Source organism: Mytilus trossulus, chromosome 4 (genome assembly GCF_036588685.1).
Source record: "Mytilus trossulus isolate FHL-02 chromosome 4, PNRI_Mtr1.1.1.hap1, whole genome shotgun sequence".
NCBI lineage: Eukaryota > Metazoa > Mollusca > Bivalvia > Mytilida > Mytilidae > Mytilus > Mytilus trossulus.
The window spans coordinates 53,893,792-53,921,232 of NC_086376.1; the positions used below are offsets into that span (position 1 = coordinate 53,893,792).

Below are 27,441 nucleotides of genomic sequence, written 5' to 3' on the forward strand. Positions count from 1 at the left end.
AATGATTATTGTAAAAGCTACAAGTATTTCAAAGTTGGAAGATACATTGGAATATACAGATGGTAGGATATCTTGAAATATAATAAAAATATATTTTCTTATAAAGCGTACTTACCACGTTAAAGAAGTGTTTAGATACAATGAAATGTTCTCGATGTTCTGTACTTAAGACTGTCCATGATATGACGATAACAATCCCTACCCACAGAGTAGTAAATCATACCCCATTTAATATTACAATCTATAATGACATTGACATATATAAAAGCAATAAGCTGATAAAACGAATTTTATCACAAATTGTATTGACAATTTGAATGTACATATTTATTAGACATGTTTATCACATTATTTTGTCTTCACTGACTAGATTTATTTTTTTAGTATAAATAAAAGATGTGTTGTGCTCTTCAATACTTCAGCAACCCAACAAACAAAAATATATATATGATATTTTGTAAAATACTGTTTCCCAAACTTTGACTGTGCATATCATAGAAAAGAAGAAATAAAATTGTGAAGACAATTAACCGTCACTTTTATTATATTCCTTATTATCATTATTATTTTCAAAGTGTCAAACTTGATATTGTAGAGAATTGGCTTAATTTTAAAAACAAATATAGGCACACATCTATACTTGACAAAATTTAAACGTTGACAGTGCATTTTTCGACATCAAACCACTTTCTATCGTAATTTGCAAAAAAAAATATAATAAGGCAAGTACACAAAGGCAAGACTATATTTAAAGCAAGTGCAACATTTGCAAGACTTTATACAATCTAAAAGTCCAACCAGGACAGTTTAAGAACCAAAATGCAAATACTAGTAAACAACCTCATTGTCAATCTGTCCTACTGTTTTGTGCAGAAACGTGACGTGTTTAAGTAAGTGACCTTCAAATAATAGATGCATACCATGCTAGCTGCCTGAGAAAGATTCAAATAATGTTCTGGAAAAGTAAGATCAGCAACACGAGCCTTTTGAGAAATGCAATGCTTAGAGCATGGCAACAGAAATAATACAACGAAAATTTTGATGGTTTGGTCATGTGCTGAGAATGCCATCTCTATATTTAGACACCACTAGGAAAAAAAGGAAACCAGTGAAATTTAGAATCACCTAGGTTGAGTCATTGTAACAGCAGAATGGAAGTAATGGGTTACAGTTATGGTCAGGAGACAGTTAGGTGTGGCCTTATATCCCACTGGGAATGCAGAGTTATGAACGTAAAGTAGTTTGATTTAAATGAATTACTCGCATATTTCCAATATTTGGGATATTCATGATGTACCATTTTATGTTTCATGCTAAATACTTGCAAGGCGCTTGAACTATGTATAAAACTAGAACACACATGCGATATCGCGGGTCCGTGACTGAATTAAAGTATCTAAGTATGTGTAAGCCCTACACTTTTAGTATTGGTATTGTCATGTCATCTGATAAAACTATGCTGATTGTAAGATGCACAGTTTTCTCTGCTTACAAAATCTTTCTGCTTGAACCCGTCGACCTGGAACTTTTATTGGTAATATTAATTATTTGGGAAACAAAAGGGTCTGGAATGGAGTAATTTTAAATCAACAGCATTGTCCTAATTTAGTTATATTTAATTTTAACTCGCTCTCAATGCAGAACACTACGCCATGAGTTGAGCGTTTATACTTTCCTGACATATTTCCCTCCATATTTTTCTGCAAATCGTCTTGTCTAATTAAAAAAATAGAAGAGCTTGGAAGGCAAACACATACAAGTTTCTGACAATATGATCTCTCTTGAACTCAATCTTTGATGTTGGTTTATTTTATTTCTGATATGCTATAAACACATGTAGGTTTTCAGATGCACAAAGCTCAAAATGAGTAGTATTTTGCTTGTACCATGTGTTTAAGATTAAGTTGTTATTCTTTACGTATTTACTGCAGTGTTAATGAACAATATTTTGTTTGCATCTTTAAGAATTTTTCTACCAAAATATAACACTGAAATCATTATTTCCATCTGTTATTCATATGCCTTGAACACTTTTTTAGTTACTTCATTTTGTGGCTTTGGTAGCTACATACACTTCTATTTTTAAGTATGCAAGACTCATTATACAAGAAAAGAATATTCGTTACAAAAATATTTTCAAATAGAAAAATTACATATAGTGTTCAAGGATGGGTATTTTTTCATTCACATTAATAATTGAAATATTCTTATTTCAAGGTGTTTTCTCTAAATCTATTCAGAATATATCTCATTATGAAATCAAAATAGATGCATTGGAAAAGTCTATGGAAGTTATGGAGACACGTTTAAACAATTTTACTGAAATTGTGAATCGTAAGTAAAACTAAATAAATAACGACAAACTTGTTTTTTAAGACTAAAGATGGAAACTGATTTTTATAGTTTAAAGTGGAATTCTTATGTTTTGTATAACAGATAATTTACCTAGATATGTTTGAACGATAATGTCCCGGCTTTCTTATGGTGGTTTGTTTTTGGAATAAGGGTTACTTCGGGTTGGTTTTTATTTTTAATCTGGAGTAATATTTCAAAGGGAATGTTTAAATTACTCCATTTATATTATATTATGTCATTTTTAAAGAATTGTCTTGTATCTTTTTGTTTGAGCGTGGATATAAGTGACCGAATGTCAAGATTGATTTACTTTGAAAGAAAAAAAATTCATACTTAAAGAAATGGAGTAAACACATGGAAATCTGATACACGGATTTTGATTGGTATTAGAAAAATAGTAGAAACGACATTATACTTATACGCATTTCACCATTTGGTGACAAACCTAACAGTTAAACTCTTTACAAACTATGAGACCATTGATAATATTACAGATTAGAAAATACCATGGTAAATATTAAAAAAAAGTCTATTATAATGTTTGATATATATCATAACTTTATAAGTCTTTACAAGTCTGACAAACAGTTCTTTAATATTGATTTGACATTTTAGGTCAAACAAAGGAGAAAATACACCAACTGTTTTATGTCGAATTAGCCTCAACTACAATATTAAATGTCAATTCAATTGTGAAATTTAACGACGAAAAGATTGACGAAGGAGATAATTTTAACACAGGGGATGGAATCTTTGTGGCACCAGTCTCTGGGATTTATTTGTTTTCGTGGACTATGCAAACTTACAGTGGAAGATATGTGAATACTGAATTAAGGGTACAAAATTCTGTTAAAGGAACACAACATACAGCTTTATCATCGACAGCTGGAAACTTTGCAACAACACGAAATGTACTTTGTAGTGCAAGTAAAGGTAATCATGTTTGGATTCAAACCAGCGGACACTATTCAGAAAACTCTTTATATGTAACTAATGGTGCAAGGTGTTCGTTTATGGGAATATTGATTCATGCCATTTGAAAAAACGAATTCATGAACAAAAGTCAATTTTTTACTGCCTGATCAAGGGACCATATGATTGTCTATATTTCTTCACCTCAATTCACCCCTTGGTGTACCAGTAAAACACTATGATAGTGTTGAAAATACTCGTATTTTTCATGAATTTAAGCGACAGAATGTTCATTCTGTTAAAAATAAACACATAAAAGCTTTGTTTTATTGATCAAATAATATTTTTCTTTAAGTGAGATTATGACAAATTATAAAGCTTTGTTTTAGACGTGTGACTTATAGTCGTAGGGAAATGTTTTTGAATCATTACCTATAATTCAAGAACTTTTATAAATGTGTATCATTTCAAAATACTATTCTTAAAAAATAAACGATCTATAGTTAAATTGGTTAGCTGTTAAGCCCGTTCATCATACTATATATATTTTTACGCTATATACGAATATCTGCTCATTAGACACGAGTCCAACTCTGGATCAAAATCTTAGTATTGCATATGTATCTACGGAAACTTACATCATAATGAGCATGCATTTTGATAGCTCTAATTTGCATAAAAAAATGAAAAAGAAAAGTAACTCCGGTTTTTATTATTTTCAATTTTGTGCGATGTATACTTATTTTGTCACATGTTGTGAGTCATTGTTTCTGTTGTTCGTTTTAAATGTAAAAGTTGCATTAAAACCAATTGTAACAATAAAGAGGATAATAATAAGCAATCTAAAACAACAACCAATAAATTCATGCCATGACCAAAAGGAAAGACAACGAAAAGACAAGTAGTAACACTCCACAAAATAAAAAAAAAACAAAAACCAGGGTAGAACCCAAGTGCCTCTGTGCAAGAAGAAAACTACGTTTTTGTTAGTATTCGATTATTTCACAATACAGTAAAAAGAATTGAATAAAGCTACGACAATACTAGTGAAACATATTCGTTGTCGTCCGTAGCACAGATATTTTATAAAAGTTACACAAATAATGATGGTGCCGTAAATATTCCAACGAATGACTTCAACTAATATATTTTGAATCCTTTGATCAATATAATGAATATATATATACATATATATACATATGTTGTTTCATATATCATCGGTAAAGCGGAATACGAAATTAAAGTTTATTGTCAGCTTCTTTCAATTTTTCTTGAGAAATTCCGGGTGAAATCGGTCACACAAGAACAAATAAACAAGTAGGTGAAAAGAAAAACATCGGACAGTTTCCTCTATATTGTTTATTATATATTTTTTTCAGGTTATTGTTTTTGTTACTAAGGGAAAATATAGAGCCAGAACCAAGCATAATATCAATTATTTCACATCGTAGAGAAAAGCTGTTCCACTCTGGTTAACAATCAATAAAATGTTCTTTTCTTCACTAAAATGAATCCCAGTAATTTTGTCTATTCCATTTTCTTTCGTTAATATGGTTCTTGCATACGTACCATCAGAGGACAATATAACGACACTATCATTGTTCTGCGACGCGACATAAACGTTAGATTCATTGTCAACAGTAACACCCCAAGGACCATCAATGTTAAATTTGTCTTTATATTCCCACACCATCTGTCCTGCCATGGTGTAGCATGTGACGGTATTTGCCTCTAGACAAGTGTGATATAGTTTATTTCCAAATGTTGTGACGTAATTCCAGAATCCATTTACATTCTGTTTTACAAGAGAAGATGTGCTTCCCTCGGAAAGTGAGACTGTCTTGATTCCTGTCCCTTGTTCATAGTATATTAATTTATCTTGGTAGAACGACACTCCACAACACCAACAGGATATTTGAACCACTTTAACAACTTTTTTTGTTGTAATGTCAGCTATGTCTATTTCATATGGAGACCAATTGTGGGACACAGCGACGGTTTTGTCATCGATACAAGTAATGTCTACAGGACGGTTCGATACGAATATTTCACAATCTAATGTTCCACTGTCATTCAGAACTATAACGCGATTGTTTTCAAAGTCAATGAAAATAATTTTACCTGATGGTGTGATATTGCATCCTGTGACATGATTTGGCTTATTTCCTTTCGGCAAGTTAAGTGTCTTTTTTATCAAAAGGTTGATGTCGTCAATTGATTTAGGTTTCGCAATTTGAACGGACATCAACTGGGCTTCTTTTTCTTTTTCAGTACTAATGATGATAGAAGGGGGCGTCATTTTTGTTGATATGGCACCAAATGTTGTAATTGTTGATAATATATCAGACAATTTGTCATTCCTTGTAAAAAGGAGGTCTGTAAACTCTAAACTTCCGTTCTCTGTCAACTCGTGCAAGAATCGTTCTTCTTTGAATACATCTTCTTCAATTCTCTTACTTCCTAGAAAGGTTTGAAGATCAGATGCATAACTCTTTATATCGGAAATAGTGTTTTGTAACACCGAAACGGTATCGTTGTGAATAGTAAGATTCGAAAGCAAATGTTCTATTTCTTTGGTAATTTTATCTTCACTAACTTGCAATTCTTTGAGAATCTGGTGTTCTAACTTATCAAGATGGCTATTTATTTTTCCTCGAATATCTCTTATCTCTGATTGAAATTTCTGTCGCTGGGTTTTTATGGTTTTAAGATTCTCTTCCCGATCCTTTGTGATTTTTTCTATATTTAATTTCATATTGTCAATATTTTGTTCTATGTGTTCAATTAAAGAAGACTCTTTTGATGATTTAATTATTTCATCGATTGCAAGAACTTCGCATTTTCTATGGACAGTAGATATACAAATAGGGCAGCAAAGACTTTCATGTTGAGGGCAGTAGTTTTGGAATTTCTTATCATGGTCAGGACAGTGTTGTTTTATACTGGCTATGGAAGGTGGTAATTTGGAATAGTTATCGACGGAAATGACGTCATGGTTTCGTGAGGACTTATATGCATTATGGTACTTCAGACAGGACGAACATAAACCTTCATCACATTCAGGACACCAGTGTTCTGCAACTGTAGTGACGTCTTGAACCTCACATACGCCACATACAATATGTCCTTTTGTGGCCATTGTTCCTTAAATAATAAAAATACATGTGTTATACGCTATGTCAAGTTAAAATTCAATATTAATTTTTTTAATATCTGTTCGGTATTGTATAATATTTTCTTTATTTCGAATATTTCCACAAATACGAAAAAATGAATATTATTAATTTAGCTCATCAACTTCAAAATTGCTTTAACGAACTCACTGTTTTACCAGTCAATAAAATCTTTACATTTTCCTGATACGAACTATAATCTTTCCAGATTACGTGGAGACTTTTAAATTGTTGTAATTAATACTTTATAAAAGTATTTTTGTAAAGTTGAGTCAGTGCACAAAATCTTATTTTGGTTTACAAGTTGTAAGGTATGGCAGATCCTAGATATGTAAATGAAAGCAACAGTAGTATACCGCTTTTCGAAATTCATAAATCGATTAGGAAAAAAAAAGAAATCTGGGTTACAAACTAAAACTGAGGGAAACACATTACATGTAAGAGGAAAAAACGATACAACTGAAACACTAAAATGCAACACACACAGAAACGAACTATAAGATAACAATATCCATACTCCTGACTTGGTACAGGACATTTTAAGAAACAATGATGGGTTGAACCTGGTTGTGGCCAAACCTCCCGCTTTTATGGCAATGTTGAATATAACAATTAAAGAATCCTAGATAAAAAAAAATCATATGTAGTTAATGTTTCAGAAAATCAAAAACTTACTTGGATTTTGTTATGAATTTGATTTTTTTCAGTTTGCAAAAAGACAGTAAAATAAAGAAGCACACGAGTTTCATTTCAGTTAATATATAAAGGAGTTTAATCGACTGTCATAAAAGTTCGCGAGCTAAAAAAACAATATTTTCTAAATACGAAATTGCCTATACCAATTCAGAAATATGACAGTTGTTATTCATTCATTTGATGTGTTTTATCATTTGATTTTGTCATTGATTAGGGACGTCCTGTTTTCAATTATCCTCGGAGTTCTTATAAATTCTAAATATAACTTTTGGACTAGTTTAAATCTCGGTCTATTTCTGAAATTTATTCTTACATACTTTTGATTTTTAAACCCTGTATGCTAACATTGCCTATGTAAATGTGTTTGTAGGTAGTATATGTTTTTGTGTTTTGTTAAATGGTCCCTTTTAAAATTGTTATACGATGATGACTGATGTACCCATATCTTGACTGTTTTGTTTATTGTGTCTGTTTATTTAACGTTTCAATGTAAATATAACGGAATTTGATGAGACTGTCATTAAAGTGAGAGGGTTAGCGCTATATAGAACCAGGTTAATCCACCATTTTCTACATTTGAAAATGCCTATACCAAGTCAGGAATATGACAGTTCTTGTCCATTCGTTTTTGACGCGTTTTGTTATTTGATTTTGCCATGTGATTATGTACTTTCCGAATTGAAGTTCAGTAATTTTGTGATTTTACTTTTTTTTTCAGTTTTTTTTATAATTTTACTTTTTTTAATACGGCCGACTCAGTTTAATATTGATTGCAGATGTCTATTGTCCATCTACAATCCCGTTAAATCCAGACAACTCACAACATTTATATGTGAGGAGTTTTTCGAAAACTTCTCTCTTTACTAAGTTTAGTTTGGCAACTTCTGCTTTTTTAATATTCTGAAACTTAAAGTGTATTTAAATTTTGATATATCCATATCCAGCCATGCGACAAAAAACTTCCAGGTTACGGATCAGGATTGTTTGTACTCAAAGTTAAATATTTGGTGTAAATATGGCCATACTTTCTAAAAGGCTATAATGAATCTTAAATTATTAGATAATAAAATCTGAAACAAGATGTGACATCAAATATTTTTTTGTTATATATGTTTCCAGGATAAACCAGTCAACACAAATACGCTTAAACATTAAAAGATGTTCCTGTGAACAAGAACTTAAAGTCATATGAAACGATTTACTGGTGAAAAATTATGTTGATTCAAATTTTGCCTTGCACCAATGCACGCATATATCACAAACTTATTGATCTGTGCAAATTGTTATCAAAGGTACCAGGATTATAATTAAGTACAACAGACGCGCGTTTCGTCTACATTAGACTCATCAGTGACGCTCATATCAAAATATTTATTAAGTCAAACAAGTAAAATGTTGAAGAGCATTGAGGATAAAAAATTCCAAAAAATTGTACCAAATACGGCTAAGGTAATCTATGCCTGGGATAAGAAAATCCTTAGTTTTTCGAAAAAATCAAGTTTTGTAAGCAGGAAATTTGTAAAAATCACCACATTATTGATATTCATGTCAACACCTAAGTATTGTCTACTGGGCTGGTGATACCCTCGAGGACGAAACGTCCACCAGCTGTGGCACCGACCCAGTGGTGTACATTGTTATCAAAGGTACCAGGACTATAATTGAGTACGCCACAGTTTCGTCTACATAAGACTCATCAGTGACGCTCATATCACAATATTTATTAAGCCAAACAAGAAAAAAGTTGAAGAGCATTGAGGATTCAAAATTCAACAAAGGTGTGCCAAATACGGCTAAGGTAATCTATATAGTTATCAAAGGTATGCCTGGGATAAGAAAATCCTAAGTTTTTCGAAAATTCAAAGATTTGTAAGCAAAAGGTTTGTAAAAATTACCACCTTCCTGTGATAGATATTCTTAATTTTTTACGTATCCATGCATATCGTATTATCGTCAAAAAATATTTCACTTTTTCAGTGTTGTGAAAGTATGGCAGCTAATCAATGGTCGTGGATTGAAACCGAAATCAACAAAATAGCATAAATATTCAGGTAAGCACGTGTATAAAATGTACAGGTATATACAGTTTCTTTGAATGTTTACATTTGTTTACACTCTCTGCCAATTTGGTTTTCCCCTTTCACATATTGTTGCCTAAAAGCTAACAATTACAAAAAAATAAATTTCTTCTACATTTGGACAAAGAAAACTAGCCAATTTCTAATTAGTAATAAAACATATGCATCAATTTTTGTTTTAAGTTGAAGTTTAGTATGACTTTAACCTTACAGTTTACAAATATCTGAAAGAAACAAGTTTGTAAGATGCAAAGCATCCTATTAATGCACCTACATTTAACTTCTAAAGGTCAAAGTAACATCTGCTCTTTGTTGTTTTCAACTGGATATCAGCCTAAACAAGACACCAAAATGGTGGTCTTTTTGGTAATTGCATTTCCAAGTGGTCGACCGAACTGTTAAATGGCCATTATTTGTGCACAAACCTTGCATTTAATGGTGAAAACTTACACATGTCTAAATTATCCTGCTGACAACAACCGGATATATAAATGTGATCACGTGACAATTTTGTAAAGATAATTTGGTCGCGATATAAATAGATATTGACTTACATATGATTTTATAACTTTAAAAATTGAGAATTAAGTTTTATTATTAATTTGTTCGAGCACAATGTTATATTTAATTCTTTTGTCATTATTGATGTATCATTGAACATGATTTTCATTGTCTTCCTGCAATTTTGGTCGAAAGTGTAATGTCTTTCTAGAATGTGATCTTGATTTTATAGGATTGACAGTGTTGCTGTAACAGTATGATTCTGTGGTGTTGGTATACTAGCTTATCAATGCCAATTCGGGGACACGATAATTAGATGTTTATACCTTGGATTTTTATACAAAATATATATATAATGATTTATATGTCCCAGGTAATACGTGCCACTTTCGACAGGTTATTTTATAATATTTATTTTACTATAACCATATAAATTGCTACTCAAAATAGTATAAATATAAATGTAAAAAATGAAAAAAAATGAAAAATGTTATTTTATGAATTAATGTCATAATAAACGAGTGACCGGTGAAAAATAATGTTATTCCAATTATTGAACCAATGCATACAAATAAAGGCAACAGTAGTATACCGCTGTTCAAAACTCATAAATCAATGGACAAAAAACAAAATCGGGGTTACAAACTAAAACCGAGGGAAACGCATTAAATATAAGAGGAGAACAACGACATAACACCGAAACGCAACACACACAGAAACGGACCAAGCAACAGACAAAACACCACGAGAATAACAAATATAACATCAAAACCAAATACATGAATTTGGGATAGACAAGTACCGTGCCACGTCTTTTCTCAATATCTCAAAAATAAGAGAAAACACAAACGACCCAACGTTAAAGTGTAACACACACAGAAACGAACAATATTATAACAATGGCCATCTTCCTGACTTGGTACAGGACACTTTTAAAGGGGAATAAAAGTGGTGGGTTGAACCTGGTTTTATCGCATGCCAAACCTCGCACTTTAATGGCAAAGTTAAATATAACATTGAAATGACAACATAATATTACAGGACTGCAATACAAATAAAATAGGAGAACATATTAGACAAAGAAAAACATGATTAATAGATAACAAAAAGCATCAGGTTTAAAATTCAATACGACAAAAACGCGTCTTGTCCACACAAGAATCACCAGTGACGCCCAGATATAAAAGATCGAAAGTGAAAAAAGTACAAAGTTGTACAGCACTGAAGATCAAAAGTTGAAAAGGTTTTGCCAAATACGGCATTGTTTGTATGCCCGGGATAAGAACATTCTTATCATATAGAACAATTCATGCTATTGCAAACAGTAAATTTTATCAAATGAATATGAAAGAGATATACATAATGAAACTGAAGTATTAACTAATTACAGAAAACTAAACCCGAATACATAACGCCCAGATATAAAAGATCGAAAGTGAAAAAAGTACAAAGTTGTACAGCACTGAAGATCAAAAGTTGAAAAGGTTTTGTCAAATACGGACTTATTTTTTACCCGGGATAAGAACACTATTATTATATAGAACGATTCATGCTATTGCAAACAGTAAATTTTAACAAATGAATATGAAAGATATATACATAATAAAACTGAAGTATTAACTTATTACAGAAAACTAAACCCGAATACATGAAGCCAAGTTCAATACAGCATAGACACACCCGAATCAGTCCAGGCGTCAACGCAATTAAAAAAAAATGACGTCACATAAGATGGCGAAACGGCACAAACTTAGTCTTCTGTGCAAGAATTTATCATTTTTTTCGCATAAATTTCGTATAATCGTCAATTTTTTTCTTCAATCGGACAGTGTTGTTGTGAAAAAATATGGCAGAAAATTAAGGTTCGTGTGTTGAACACAGGCACTTGTCTCAGAAAAAAATCCTATATACCTTAAAATAACACAAGGTACTTAACTAAATGTTTTGAAAAATGTCACCTGGTCCCGATTTTCCGTTCAATTTCTCAGTTGACAAACCTTCGTAAACTTTTTATGCCGTGAATCTTAATTGGTTTATCTACACAATGGTATATGACACGACTATCATTGTTGTCGGGATCATTCGTATCAGGCCTCAGAAGTTGGTCAACGTGGTTTTTTTTTGGTTTTGAAGCCGAAGTTTAACTTTTGTCACCTGTTTGCCAACAAATAAAAAGCTTGGACATTGACCACGTGTTTAACATGTACAATCAGATGATAGTTTATTTTAAGGACATCTATGCGTATTGCGATCATCGGATTTTGACGAGATGTGTCACACTGAGGTTACTTTGCATACGGAAAATATGTGGGGGAATTGCTTCATGGGAGCAATTAAAATAAAGTAAACCTTTTCTAAAAATGAACAAATTAAAGAATTTTTATCAGAAAAAAAGTGTATGTTCATAAGTTTTATAATGAAAACTATCCATTTAGTTATAAAAACATATGCATTCTTTTTTTTTAAATTTTAGGTTTCTTATGCCTTTAAGATATTGTGTCAAAACTAATTTGCAAAAGCTTGTGCAAACTGAATTGAAATCTGTTGTGCTTTACCCGTAAATTTAGAATTTTAACGGAATGTAGAATTGTATTATAATTAAACGTATACGTTTGTGTTAATAGATATAAGAAGATATAATGCGACAACTCTTCATACAAGTCACAATTTGGAAAGTAAACCATAAAGGTAAAAATGAAAAAAATAACAAATGTTATTTTATAAATGGTAAAGGTCAAAGTACGGTATACAAAACGGATACTTGGCTATAAAGGGCCCCATAAATTGACAAATGTGTAAAACCATTCCAAAGGAAAATCAACGGTCTAATTTATATGGAAAAAAAACGAGAAACACTTATCAACCACATCAACAAACGACGACCACTGAACATCAGATTCAGTCATAGGACAATGTATAGTTAACGTTTTGATTTCATGCATCACTGAAGAAACAGATTCCCAAATCCGCTTATTGTGCAGTAAAATTAGTATCTGTTGTGTAAACATATAATGATACCACTAGGTCTGTACTGCTGCTGATGGATGTTTTTCCATGATGAAACTGTTTGTGTAGTATATCAAAATTGGTTACGACATGATCTAATTTTTAAAATAAATATTTTGTGTGCTACATATGTAGTAATGAATGAAATTGTTCCTTTTGGCTTTCAATCGTTCCCTTTTGCGTTGTATGATCGACTTTCCCAAACTTTAATTTTGATCTTACCTGATGATGGTTGTTCTATTCAACTGTGTTGTGCGCTATATGCTACACTTGTCTGTTAGATATAAATTATTGTTTGCGTCACTTAGACTTATGTAGACGAATTGCGCGTCGGGCGTATTAGATTATAATTGTTGTACCTTTGATATTTAGAAATACGGAATAGTTGTATGCAGTTTAAAAAAACTTACTTATTTTAAAGAACGCAATTGATATTCTTAGTGTCTCTCAATCTCAAGCAAAATAAAGCCATCGAGCATTCGAGGTGCTCTTTATTCTTGTCGGCAAAATACAAATCAGATGATTTACAATCAATAAATTTTCAGTGTAACTCTATTTACATGGAAAGAAGTTATGTATGTAATGTAAAATATTCATAGTTATTACAGCTATAATATAAAAAAAGAAGATATGTCATCATGTGGTATGATTGCCAATGAGACAAATCTCCACAAGAAACCAAATCCAAAATTGTATAAGAAAGTTATCTTCTTTAACCAAAGAGTGAATGTGTTGTTTCCTGGCAGAAAATATAATATAAAAAAGAAGATGTGGTATGATTGCCGATGGGGCAACTGTCTACAAGAGACTAAAATGACACAGACATTAACAACTATAGGTCTAAGTACGACCTTCAACAATGAGCAAAGCCCATACCTCATAGTCAGCTATAAAAGGCCCCAAAATGACAAGTATAAAACAATTTAAACGAGAAAAATAACGGTCTAATTTAAGTACAAAAAATGAACGAAAAACAAATATGTATCCCATCAACAAATGACAACCACTGAGTTCAAGCCTATCAATATGTTTTGATTTTACATTCCTCGTTAACCTTTATAATGCATCAAACCTAAGTTTACTATACATGATCATTTATTAGTTTCCAAATGCACAGATAGAGTGTCTAACTAACTCAATTTCCTTATTTTCATATTAAGAAAAAAACGTCGACAAAGATCAATAAAATTTTAAAAAACGGTACCAATTTTCTTGCACCAGATGCGCATTTCGACAATACATGTCTCTTCAGTGATGCTCGTGGCCAAAATTTTTGAAATCCAAAGCTTATATGTTAAGTTTCAAGGATTAAAATATTATAAATAGCAGCTAATATTAATAATTTTCTGTGAGAAGGACCAACCAATCCCCAGTTGATGAAGAATTGAAAAAAAGAAAGTGGCGATGGATAGAGAACACACAAGGTAAGCCAAATAACAACATTACAAGGCTAGCCTTACAGTGGAACTCACAAGGAAAGCGTGGCCGAGGCAGACCAAGATACACGCGGAGAAGGAACTTTGTAGCTAAAATAGAGATAGAAGGGTACAAGTGGTATGATATGGAGAGGCTGGCAAAAAACAGAATAAGGTTGAGAAAATTGTTAGTGGCCTTTGCTCCACCAAGCGGCAACAGAATTAAGTAAGCAAGTAAACTATATAAAAATAAAATGTCTGAAAATGATTATCATTAATAAAATGTCATTCCCTGTAATTCTCATGCTATTGCACTGGCATTTTGTATATTCAAATATATTTTAGATATAATTTTAATGAGATTCTTACTATATATATCCATATAATGTAAAGTAACTATATGCATAATGTTAACTAGTTTTCAATTGTAAATATTATGTTATTGTTCACAAAATATATCTTCCAAAGCAAATCTCAATGTTATATTATTTTCGAAAATATCATATAGTGATATTCAGATTTTATCTTTATGTAGATATACACTGTTGATTTTATCGATTAGTCATTACTTAATAATGTTTTACCCATTTAAACCAAACCAACAACAGATTTAACAAGGAGATTCATATTATTATTAATAATATATTACTATATTGAAATATAAACTCATTATATTATGTTGTTTTCTCCTATTTCCTCTTAATCATTCTCTGATTCGTTCATCCAGTCGTCTTTATCTTCGTTTTCCTTTTTTGTAATTGGTTCGATGTGATTTTCAAGTTCGTTAATGAGTTTCTTGATGTTTGGTAATTCGGCATTCCACTTATTGTCTTCAGCAATTCCAGCTGCTTCTTTCGCATGCATGCAGGCGATATCAATCTGATTATGTTGTCTATAGAACTCAGATTTAGCAATCTGAAACAACATCTTCCGTCTTTTCTCCATACCTTCCCAGATATCGGGTTTTTCAATAAAGTCCATAAAGTTTTTTGCTGCTTCTCTATCACTATCGTCCACTTTAACACTGATTATTCGTTTCCCAAAAAGTCCTATTCCTAATCTACAAAACACCATTTTAAGCATAAGCATTCTTTGGTAATCTTATCGCACATTTTCATCTTCTCCAGAAAACTGAGAAATGGCAAGTTCGGCAGTTTTTAGTATTGAGTTTTTAATTTCACTAGACGGATTTTGTTCGTATTTCTGGGAAAGTAGGTTCACCTTAATGTAAAATACCATGCCTGTTTCTTTACACGGAACCACATGTTCAGCGTGACTTTTTGAATACTCCAAATAACCTAGTCCAAAGTCTATAGATTCCAGCATGGAAATAGCTGATCCATATCTACAAAATACGATCAGAACTATTGGGTTAACAAAACCTGCGTCATCAGAATAGTTCAAAAGTGATAAAAAAAAATTGAAGAATAAAAGATAAAAAGACTAGTTTTGAATTCAATATAAACGTGTGACAATGATTTCAGTGACTTAGCTGAAATACCAATTAACTATCCGACAATGGTCTCTTACCAGTTACTGTCACAAACTCCTAAAAAAAGTTCTCTGTTTGAAAATATCTCGGTAACATAATTATGAACCTTTACTTAAAGTTAAACACCATAGTCACGGGTTCAAAACAAAATATCTTTTATTCAATGGATATCCAATCAACGACAATGTGAATACCGTTTATTTTTACGAACAACAAGAATACCCACAATTCTTTGAACAAAAAAAAATTGAAAATTATTTTAATCTAGCTGCATGAAAACTGTAATAAACCGTAGAGAGGATTTTCTTTGGAGAAGACAAGATTGGTTTTAATTGATTATACCTTGCTAAATATGTCATACTGCTCACTTGAGGGTTTGTTGTATATGGAATCGTTGACACCATGTCTTTAAAGATAGGATTTTCATACAAGGATACGTCAAAATTAACTCGTTTAAAACTAGCTTCAGCCTCGAGCGAGGTGAATTTAAGGTCTGCAAGATTCATACGTGCTTTTACATTCTTTAACCTGTCAAGTTTGTGCTTTGAAAACTTGTCGCCGATTTTCCCCACAAATTTTCTGAATTTATCAACGTCGCCGTCATGGTTGAGACGTTTGAGTCTGTGTGACATCCTTGAGATTCTACGCCTATTTTCTGTAAAAACATCGATTTTCTTTATTGGCTCATAAATAAAAGCATGCTCTGTAATTGTTTCTTGGTTACTTGATGTGTTTGTTTTTACATGATTGTCCGGTTTAGATACCTCTTTTTGTTGATATATCAATTGTTCTTCAGTTTGCAGGTTTTGATTTTCATCGATGTTAGCTAATGTTTCTTTTATCTTCTCAGAAAGAAAATGATATGTTTTACTTAAAGCATGAAGGAAGTTTTCAAATTTGCATTTACTTCCGTTCGTTGTAATACGTCGTATGAAGAGTTGGCATAATTTTCCTCTCGACACATTGAGGTCTAAAAGTTCCTCGTAAAGTGATCTGGAGATTTGATCATCTTGGAAGAGATATGGAGTTATATCGTTAGGATTTACGTTGTGTATCAGATCTATCAAGTTCTTTTGGATGGCTTTTCGTTCTCTTTCATTCATATTATTCAAGACATCGTCAATACTTCAATCTTTATCTATGTTCGGTAGTTGTGACGATATTTGAACTCTTTTAAGCCTGTCCATTGAAAACTTCACACATCATCGCAGACGATAATCAACACCTACAAAGAATTTACACCAAAAAAATGAATTTTTTTTGGAAAATTTAACTTACATAAAATGTTTTTTAGAATTACCATGAAACCTTTACGCTATGCACTGGCAGATCCAGAAATTTTCATAAGTGGGGACCTACTGACTGCCTAAGAGGGGGCCGCTTCAGTCCGCTCCAATGATATAAGCAACCATTTTTTTTTCCCAAAAGGGGGACCCAGGCCCCCTGCCCCCTAAATCCGCCTCTGCTATGTAGTTTGATTTCTATTCAAGGGTTCTGAAATTTGATGTAGAATAAGACCAAACTGTGAACTATTAGCAGTTATAAATAATAAAATTAACGGTACCAATTTTCTAGCACCAGATGCGCATTTCGACAATACATGTCTCTTCAGTGATGCTCGTGTCCAAAATATTTGAAATCCAAAGCTTATATAAAAGATGAAGAGCCATAATCCAAAAGGTCCAGTTATATGAGTAATGGGAAAGAGGGACTTCAAAATAGTTTGCCACGCTAAAAAGAAAATAATTAAATCCCAAACTCCAAGGGAAATTCACAACGGAAAGCTCGTACTAAAATGGCAAAATCAAACGCTAAAACAAATCAAACCAATTGAAACAACTGCCATATTCCTGACACAGGCATTTCCTTATGTAGAAAATAATGGGTAAAACCTGATTTTATAGCCAGCTCAACAATATATTTGTATAAAAGTCGCATGGTATTCCAATGTATTGACAACAATGTGTCAGAAAAGAAAACAGGCGTGATAGGTAAAAACGTGAAAAGATGCAGCAGTCAACTTTGCAATTCTATCTTAATTACTTTTAAAAAAAACTGTTTCAACAAAGAAACACAAAATGACATAAAGATAATGGTACATAAGCAAAAATGAAAGACAACCCCTCATATTTGACCTAAGCACAATAACACAATGGAGGGATGCATTAGTTCCAATCCATGTCATTAGAAGGAATTTGACATTTTCCCACAACAATCATTTTTAGATAACTTATAGCAGCATTACACTGAAACTAAGATTTAAAAACCATGAAATTTTTAATTTCGCACATTTACAAGTGGATCTTTTACTCAAATGGTGTCAAGGTAGAGCGGCAAATTGAGTCCCTGAATTATTCTCCCCGGAGTGGGTATCGAACCAGGAACCTTTGTGTTAGTATTCTGTTGCTACAACCACTACACCACGGCTCTTCTTGTTAACGTTATATCGTTATAAAAATGCTATTAAGTAACATAACCTATTTTTGAAATTCACCGACGGGTCTTATCAAGGGAAGGTGTTGATGTCGTTTTTCCGTCCATGGCAGGGAGGTCAAAATCTCTAATCTTATTGACTTACGTTTTACAATTCAGCTGTTTTGTAGAATATTATCCCGAATTTGAATATTTCAAATAATATGATTTTTTTTTGGATTTTTTAAAACCGCTGTTCAAAAGTCATAAATCGATTGAGAGAAAACAAATCCGAGTTACAAATTAAATTCGAAAGGAAACACATCAACTATAAGAGGAAAACAATGAAACAACAGAAACACTGAAGAAGTGCAACAAAAACAATGCGACAATGTAACACACACTGAAACGAATTATCCATAGGTAATAGGTGTTTATCAATTGAGTGGTCTCTAGTTTAAGCATACAAATCATTACTTTAGGAACAAAGTATACACAAATCGTTGAGAATACATTTTTATGGTATAACATCCCAATATCCGCAGCTTCGGTATTTGATCTGCGAAACATAAACATAGTATCCATCTCTTTTTCGCCAAAATTGCATATAAATTAATGTTATGATTAAATATTCTGAATATATTGTATTGTACTACATGATGCATGATTTTGTATTGTATTGAGTTGTATACAGTCTACCACACAGCCCTCTATCTATCGCTATTCTGGAGCGGTCTCTGATCTTGTATTAAATGTCAATTAAGCCAGTATTATCTAAATACTTGTCACTTTCAATTAGATATATGATTGTTTTCAATTATTATCTGTAAAAAGTTAAACTCTGTACCAAATGGTATGGTGTGTGTAATATGACTCCCAACAATGTAAACACTACAGGTCTTGTTGAAGATGAAGATTTCAATATGTGAAAAATTTAGAGAGATGGAAGAAAAGTAAGTAGTTTCAAGATTTTAAATTTTATGCAAATGTCAAAAAAAAAAAAAAAAAAATTAATTATAAAGGTTTTGAAAAAGGCATGCATATATTACCAATAACATTTTATTGCATCTCAAACTTTATTTCATTTATAAAGTGACTGAATAATTTGATAATAATTATAGATCGTTTCTGTTATAAATTTAAAACTTCAAATTTAATAGACTGTGTGTTTGAACTGCATAACATATATTCTTGTTTTCAATATTTCTGATTAGAAATTGACAATATTTCTATTGTTTTAGAACTGATAGTCTTGGGTAGATTATGTTTGAAACTATTCCGTTACTCCGGGAATTATCAACAAAGCTTTATTCTGAGAACAATTCTACTTGGATATCTCTACAAGACATTCTCAAATTCCTTCGGCAACACCATAGTATTACAGACAATATCAAAGAAATTAAGAGATTTAATATTTTAAAAGAATTTACAGGACACAAGTTTGGCGTCTTGGAAAATGAAAATCAACCGTATATATATATCAATGTTACATCTTTCCTGCGATACATCTTTAACCACTGTGACCAGCTTCAGATATGTAGTGAGATTGTGCTTCAAATACAGAGTAAGCTTACTCAAAAACGTGATGAATTCTGTTTTCAAAATACACAAGACTTGTACAAAGTTATTGCTTCCAAAAACTTTACTTATTCAAAATTACAGGATGTTGTTTACAATGAAATATCAATAGATGAAGATAAGATATCTTCACTTCATAAACAATATAAATCTGATTTTACTAAAGATGAGTGGGTTAAAATTTGTCTCTTTGAAATCCATTTTTTACTGGAGTTTGAAGCAGCTGAAGATGCAGAGTTTGAGGAACAACTCGCATCAAAATACATCTTTCTTCAGAACATAGATGCTGTCAAAGAGATATCAAAATCTATAAATCGGACATCAAAAAGAACTATAAAATCGAGACAAAAGAGACAGAACACTGCATCTGAAAATGACGAAATTCACCTATATTCTGAAAAGGTTCACATTGTCAAGAAGGTAGAGTTTGAGCTTACAAATTTATTTGAAAATGAGATTGAGAAAGTTGTTGTGTCAAATTGTATCAACAAATGTAAACACGAGTTCTCCTGTCATGTCTTTGCTGAGTTGAAAAATGAGCACTGTTTGAATAATGAAGAACTGATTCAGACTATTCAGCTGCACTTAAACCGAAAGCATGAACTTAAATGTGGTTTAATTATTTTATTACAACCTGACACATTTGCCTCTTTCCTAGCAGATAATGGCAAAATAGCTCGCTTTAAATTCTTAGAAGAGTTCCAACAAACAGGTCTTCCAGAGAGCATCATATTTGCTTACAGACTACCAGATCTGACAACAACACCAGATATTGATATTCCTGAAACTATTCCACAATGTGAAGAATGTCACAGAAGTGACAATAAAACATCAGCTCCATTGCATTGGAAAAATCCATTATCAACAAGATTTTGAACATCGCTCCTTCACTCCAACGTTTAGTAGTGTGTGAGGAAAAATATACCTTTACTCCAGATGACTTTAAGGCTGCAACAAGGTCCCAAAGGCAGAAGACACAAACCTATCCAATTTCACATTTGAAAACGAAAGAAGAAATTCTGAGCGCAACAAAATTTGACAAAACAACAATTATAACAACAACTGAGGGAAAACGTTTAATAAGTACATATTTGGCAAGTAATGCAGAAGACCTGAAGTTTCAGAGAAATATAGTCATTGATTTTGATAGTGAGCTCCATTTGTCACAGTGTAACTGTATTTCAGAAGAATGCCAATGCGAAATATATACAAACCCCATTCAGTATAACTTTAGTCTTTTGGGAGAATCATCAATTCATACATTAGAGGATATAAAACAGTGCAAAGGGGAAGCAGAGATGGCGCAGGTAGATTGGCTCCTCCAATACCTTCCTGATTTAAAACCTGGCAAGTCTTGTATAAGTTTTTTATCATCTGGCGACATTGATGCAATCACAATTCACATGTTTACACTGTCATATATGTGGCCCCGATCAAATGATGGAAAATATCTTCATCCTGTGTATATTGTTTTACAAAAACCTGGGTCGGTAATGGATGTATACAATATAACAGAAATCCTACAAATTCTTGAACAGGCCTGGAATGACCCTTATATTGGAATCAAAATGTCAATTTTTTTGTCACTTGGTGGAAATGACTTTCTCCCAAAATTTTATGGGATATCACATTCAACTATCTTACAGACTATAATGAAAAACCAAAATTTGCGAGAAAACTTAGTCAAAGTACAGCACAACAACAATAAAATTGAAGTAGAATTTGACTCTAATTTGTATGTAGAATTAATGAAGATTCTGTATTGTCCCAAGGCCTATAACTACTCTGAGCTATCATTTGAGGAAGTAAGGCAACTTACTATTAAAGTTCCAACTATTAAAGACACTAACCAGAATAGGAATCCAAAATTGTGGCTACCAGCATCCTCTGTGTTAAGAAAGTTGTCTTTAAATGTCATCTGCTATATTAAATATTTATTGACCGCAGGAACTGCTGATACTAGACTTCCTAATTTTTTATCGGACGGTTGTCTTACAAAATCAGTTTCTGGTGAAATTGAATTCGAATTAGGAGAAGAAGCTCATGTTGAAGATATAAGTAGTATGATATTAGTTCCATCAAATGTTTTGTTGGAGAAAAATAAACAAAAAAGAAAGAAAACAACGTCCAAACGGAAGCAAAATGAAACACCACAGAAAGGAAGACGCAAGAAACTTCAAAACAGGACATCAACTCCCAAAAAGAATTTAGACATTTAACTCTGCACATTTTACTTTATTTCTACTTTTTGACAAACTTGTTCTTTGTATTTTTGTCGTTGATATATTTATATAAATACATGTACTGAAATATTAATCTTCGGATTTCTACACTTAGATTCAAATAACGGGAGGTTCTCATAGTTAGTCAAGAAAAAAGAGATAGTATCTTATGCTCCCCTGCTAAGCACAAAGCATTTACCATTTCCTGCAAAAACTGGTCAATATTCATTCTAATATAACTAATTATAATGTTACAATTGCATTTGTCTTGATTTTTTCAAAAGAAGGGGGATTCTGCTATAGCCTTACTATACTTTTTTAAAAAGAAATTACAGGTAATTATGAATCTCTATGGATATCTAAATCATTAGTACAATTTAAATGTAATTTTATTTTCCAGCCCCCCCCCCCCCCCCCCCCTTTCTATTTTTGTTTTACTGTAGTTTAATGTATGACAAGAACCAAGTGTGTGTGATGAGTAGTAAATAAATGAAGCAATGAACTTTGAAATGAAATGTTATACACAAATGTGAAAATATGCATGTTCAATTATAAAATATATTTTAATTTCAATCTTTGCATATTCATTATAAACACAACTAGGATTAACAGTTATTTTTGTTGTTTTCTTCTATCTTAGATATAGTGGGACATGAGATTATTTAATTTCCATGAACTATATTAAGTGTATTATAATACATCTGAAATTATGTTTAATGTTTTAAAAACAATATCATCAAGTTGTGTGTACATAATCACAAAGGATGCAGAAGTTATCGCTGACACCTGTGTAATGTTAATTTTACTGATAACATTAAAATTGTGATAAATGTCATTACTAAATGAATGGTGACAGCCACTTAAGTTTTATGTTGTTTTTATCTCAACAGTAGTTGTATGAAAATTTTCAATTTGAGGGCTGTGTGTAGCAATATGAAAAGCAATCACAATAATTTTGCTTAGTCATAGTATTCCTCCCAAAATAAGGACAGCCCTCTTTTAAATGTCAGAATTGTATTATCATGTTATGGTCATATTTATTCAGAAGCAATATGAGAGAAATTTTAACCGCAATTGTCAATCTCAGCAAAACATGTTGAATCTGTTATAAATGATTTTCCGTCGGCTTCTGGTGAAAATATTGAACAGTAATATTATCTTCCTCCATTACCCTTTTCATAAAAATCGTGTTTCAATAAACGGTTTAAAAACGAAAGTAAAAACTATCTTAATACATAAGATATGTAAAGAGACAAGCTGTATTTAGTTATTCGATGAAAATTGTTTTAATTTAACCATACCTTTTGGCTTCGGTGCAGCATTGTATGCTTGATTATGATTAATAAAACCATCGACGTTTACAATTTGTCTGAATCCCAGTTATTAATAGACATTTACACAATAGGTGTTTGCATGTTATTATTTACATGACGTAGTAATTACATTAAAATTAACTGTGCTTATAAAAAGCTCATGGTTGGTTGGATAAAAATTATAAATAGCAAAAAGGCCACGCGTATTTATTACATTATAGTATGTAATAAGGCTTAGTGAGGAAATTCGATGTTTGCTTTACCACGGTTCATGTAAATGCACATTATTCTAGTAATACAGCCAGACTAAGAGTTTTTACAGTATTTTCAAAAATGATGTTGCTTAGTATTTGTGTATATTTTTTTTACAAAACTGTTATTAAGTAGAATTATTTGTCAATATATTTTGTTGTTATTTTTTTAATCCCAAAATTTCCATTGCCGTGAAATCAGAAATTTATATGAATACATACAGATCGGTTTTGTGATTCTAAAAAAACAGTATGGGTGATTAATTGTTAGTCGCTAATGTAGTAAGTCGTTATTGTAGTAAAAGTGTGCGTGTTTTGTATAGAATTGAACAAAATTACATATATCCGTTTCCATGGACGAAATCTGTATCTTCTTTACCTTTGAAAGTCATCAATGACTATTGATAGAATAAGATTCATCTTCTATTGATAGAATAAGATTCATCTTCAAAATTCTAGTGAGGATCTAGTTTTAAAGTCCCTTATCAAATGGCAAAATATAAAGCTTAAACTCATCAAACTGATGAAAAACAACTGCTATATATTCCTGACTTGGTACAGGTATTTCCTTATATATGATAAGGTTGATTATGTTCAATAATAATGTTGCCTTTAAAATGTCTTGTTGTAAAAGTTAACAGCAATGCTAACTGTCTAGGTAGTTCACGAGAAAATCGGGAAAAAAATAGAAAAAGCGAAGAAAAGAATTTTAATATCAATATATTAATGGATTAGTTCTTAGCAGTTTAGTTCTGTCTAAACTTTCTAGTCTAAAAAACTATTCAGTCAATATTCATAAAATTTCAAGTTCTGTTTAGACGGATCATAAGAGTTCAGCACTGTTCGAAGACTTTCGGCATATTTTCAGATTTATTTCTGAATGTATAAACATGTACTTTATTTCGCCTTTGGAACTTTTTGGATTCGAGCGGCATTGATGAGTCTTTTGTAGACGAAACGCACGTCTGGCGTAAATAAAAAAAAAAGGATGTCAACAAGCACTGGAGTACTCGAGTATCGCTTGATAGTACCGAGTATCGATTACCAAGATGATACTCGACTTATCGGTTTCCTGTTGCTTTCTTAAGTGTAAACAACTGTGGTTACCTAACGGGAAATTATATATTATTTAAAATGAATAAAAATTAAAATATGATTCGAATTATTTTGTTTCATTATCAATTAAAATTCCTCCGAACACAGGTACATGTAGGATATATGAACAGGTTCATTTTTTATAGGCTGACACTTTCAGCTACTCTAAGTCCAGTGCTCTCCCAACTATGTACCGTCACAGCATATATTTCCGTCTGCAGGACTGTTAGTTACCGAACAAATTTGAGAAATCGCTACGTCCCAAAGTTATATTTTTAAATAAGAACAAATTCGTTGTACCCTGTATCGACACTCAGAACATGACTAATCACATCCGAAAGTTCTAATTATCGACCTTTGTTGATAAATAGATGTCTTTTTTCACGGTTCCGAAATACAGTAGTTTGAGTAATTATTTTTCTATAGACATTGATTAGTTACCTAATTAGATAATTCCAGCTTGCATGATTATTACATGTAGTAAATGAGCTATTAGTTAGAATAAAACATTCTTTGAGACTATTATTTACTCCAAATTTTGGCGAATTTTGGCGATTTTACGATAATAAGACAACGAAATGCAATACAAAAAATGGAGTATAATTTTGTGTTTCCATTTTGTAATTTTTTTTACCGATCGATTATCGCTCGGTAAATCCAACGAGTAATCAATTAATAAATTGCCCGAGTTGATATCCCTAAAAAAATAATCCTGGTATCTATGATAAGTTTATTTACAACCACTGGCTCGATGCCATTGCTGGTGTAGTTTTAATTCCCCGAGGGTATGACCAGCCCAGTAGTCAGCACTTCTGTGCTGAATAAATTATCATTGATATAGACATATTTATTAATTAACTGTCTACAAAACTTTTGAATTTTTGAAATACTAAGGCATTTCTACCTCAGGAAGAGATTACCTTGCTGTATTTGGCAAAAAATTTAGAAATTTCGGTCCTTAATGCTCTTCAACTTCGTACTTTATTTGGCCTTTTTACGATTTTTGGATTCGTCACTGATAAGTCTTTTGTAGACGAAACGGGTGTCCGGCATAAATACTAAATTTAATACTGGTATCTATTTATTTAGACCATTAAATTTTCAGAATAATGATTGACGTTTGCCTGATAAGTGCAGCAAAGTTTGAGTTCAAATACATGTAGTTTACAGTATAGTTCCAGATGTTTATCTTGATATTTCCCAATGAATACGATATTCCCGTTCTTGTATTTCCTATCATGATTCCTTGGTTGGGTAGCACTCCACAGTTGTTAGAAAATAAAATTAAAAATGAGCCACAAAATGTTTTATCATGTCCCATTCCTGGATTTTTAATACATTAACCTTACTGTTTTTTCTTGTACATGTGCATATGTATGTATTCAGTATCTTCCATAGATTTGATTTTCAAAAGTTAAAAGGGTGAAAAATAATTCCTTTTATGTGTATCCATGGCAACTTTCTGCATTAATTTACCATAAAATATTGCAAAAAGGGGAAAAACATGTCACATATCCCCAAAAATTTAGATCAAACTAGAATTTCGATGTCTTTGTGTGATACCTTTTTAGAAACTATTGCAATTAATTTTCCTACTGATCAAATAAAAAATGGGTGTCTTTCGCCTCATTTTTTCGTAAAATCCAATCACAAAGTTCGTGCGATAAAAAGTTAGAAAAAAACATTACAATAATTGCCGGACCAATGTATGGTAGGGAAATGCAAATACGGAATACAGAAAACAATCTATGTTACATACATTACATAACCTTGATGTTCATATAAACCCATACAAAGGCTATTTTAAAACTCAGCTATCCAAAACTGAATTTTATTGCACACTAGCTCTCATATTTGAAAAATTCACAGGGGCAAAACTGCGAAACTACTCACCTAACTGTGGAGTACTACCTTGAGGGTTGCTGCTCACGAATGTGACCTACCGACTAGGACTATCTAACGGGTTTGTAATACCATGAGCAACACGACGGGTTCCAAATGTGAACAAGGATCTGCTTACCCTTTCGGAGCACATGAAATCACCCCAGTTTTTGGTGGGGTTAGTGTTGCTTATTCTTTAGCTTTATATGTTGTGTCTTGTGTACTATTTTTTGTCTGAATATCTTTTTCTGAGCCATGGCGTTGTACGTTTATTTTAGATCTATGAGTTTGACTGTCCCTCTGGGATCTTTTGCTCCTTTTTTATCTGAGATGTGTCATTAAATAGTTTTTCTCTAGGAACGAAAAAAAGCCATCATAATCCAAAATAGGGTAAATCTTTCTGATATGCAAAATAGATTAAACTTTTATATATCAAGTAGATGCCTGGCCTTTAAAAAATACACACTGCACAGGTACTGTACTCAGAATAGGTTTTGTGGTGAAAATATGGCCATGTTTGTCCGCTTGTTATGATGAACCTTAAGTTAGTAAAACAAACAGATATATGTTATGAGGAACCGTTTAAATAAATTAAAATAATAAGTACAATTGTAGGTACAGTTTGAGATGTAGATGGTTTTGATGAATTTCATCAAATAAATATATACTGCTTGCAACAATATTCTACAAACAACTAGCTCCCTGATGTTGGGTAAAACCCGTATTCCCTACTCCATAATTATGAATAGCACATTATTATTCTCACAAATTGTACCAGTAATTTTTCTTTTATTAAAGTACTAAAACAAGGACAAAGCGTCATTAACATTAAGTAAAAACAATTCTATAAATTATGTGTACATCATACTTGGCTGTATTTGGCAGAACTTTTAGGAATTTTGGTCCTCAATGTTCTTCAACTTCGAACTTTATTTGGCCTTTTCAACTTTAGTGGATTCGAGCGTCACTGATGAGTCTTTTGTAGACGAAACGCGCGTCTGGCGTATACTAAATTTAGTCCTGTTATCTATGATGAGTTTATTGACAAAGAAATCATTGCA

General features: G+C 31.9%; 2 protein-coding genes across 6 annotated transcripts; one reads left to right on the forward strand and one right to left on the reverse strand.

The window, feature by feature from the left end:
* Positions 1–2,116: 2,116 nt before the first annotated feature.
* On the forward strand, positions 2,117–3,395 carry LOC134716675 (uncharacterized). The gene is made up of 2 exons (XM_063579681.1): positions 2,117–2,334; positions 2,971–3,395. The coding sequence occupies exons 1-2, from the start codon at positions 2,169–2,171 to the stop codon at positions 3,393–3,395; spliced, it is 591 nt and encodes a 196-aa protein (XP_063435751.1). The 5' UTR covers positions 2,117–2,168.
* A 1,267-nt stretch (positions 3,396–4,662) lies between these two features.
* LOC134715522 (uncharacterized) lies at positions 4,663–23,271 on the reverse strand. 5 transcript variants are annotated; one of them, XM_063577751.1, is made up of 3 exons: positions 23,142–23,271; positions 15,971–16,853; positions 13,265–15,481 (listed from the first exon to the last, which is right to left on the reverse strand). In XM_063577751.1, exons 2-3 carry the CDS (start codon positions 16,729–16,731, stop codon positions 15,238–15,240), a joined length of 1,005 nt encoding a protein of 334 aa, XP_063433821.1. In that variant the 5' UTR covers positions 16,732–16,853; positions 23,142–23,271; the 3' UTR covers positions 13,265–15,237. The 5 variants fall into 5 exon arrangements, with proteins under 5 accessions (XP_063433820.1, XP_063433818.1, XP_063433816.1 ...); XM_063577750.1 differs by lacking the exons at positions 13,265–15,481; positions 15,971–16,853 and adding an exon at positions 4,663–6,411 and having other exon boundaries at positions 23,142–23,264; XM_063577748.1 differs by lacking the exons at positions 13,265–15,481; positions 15,971–16,853; positions 23,142–23,271 and adding exons at positions 4,663–6,411; positions 9,665–9,716.
* Positions 23,272–27,441: the final 4,170 nt, after the last annotated feature.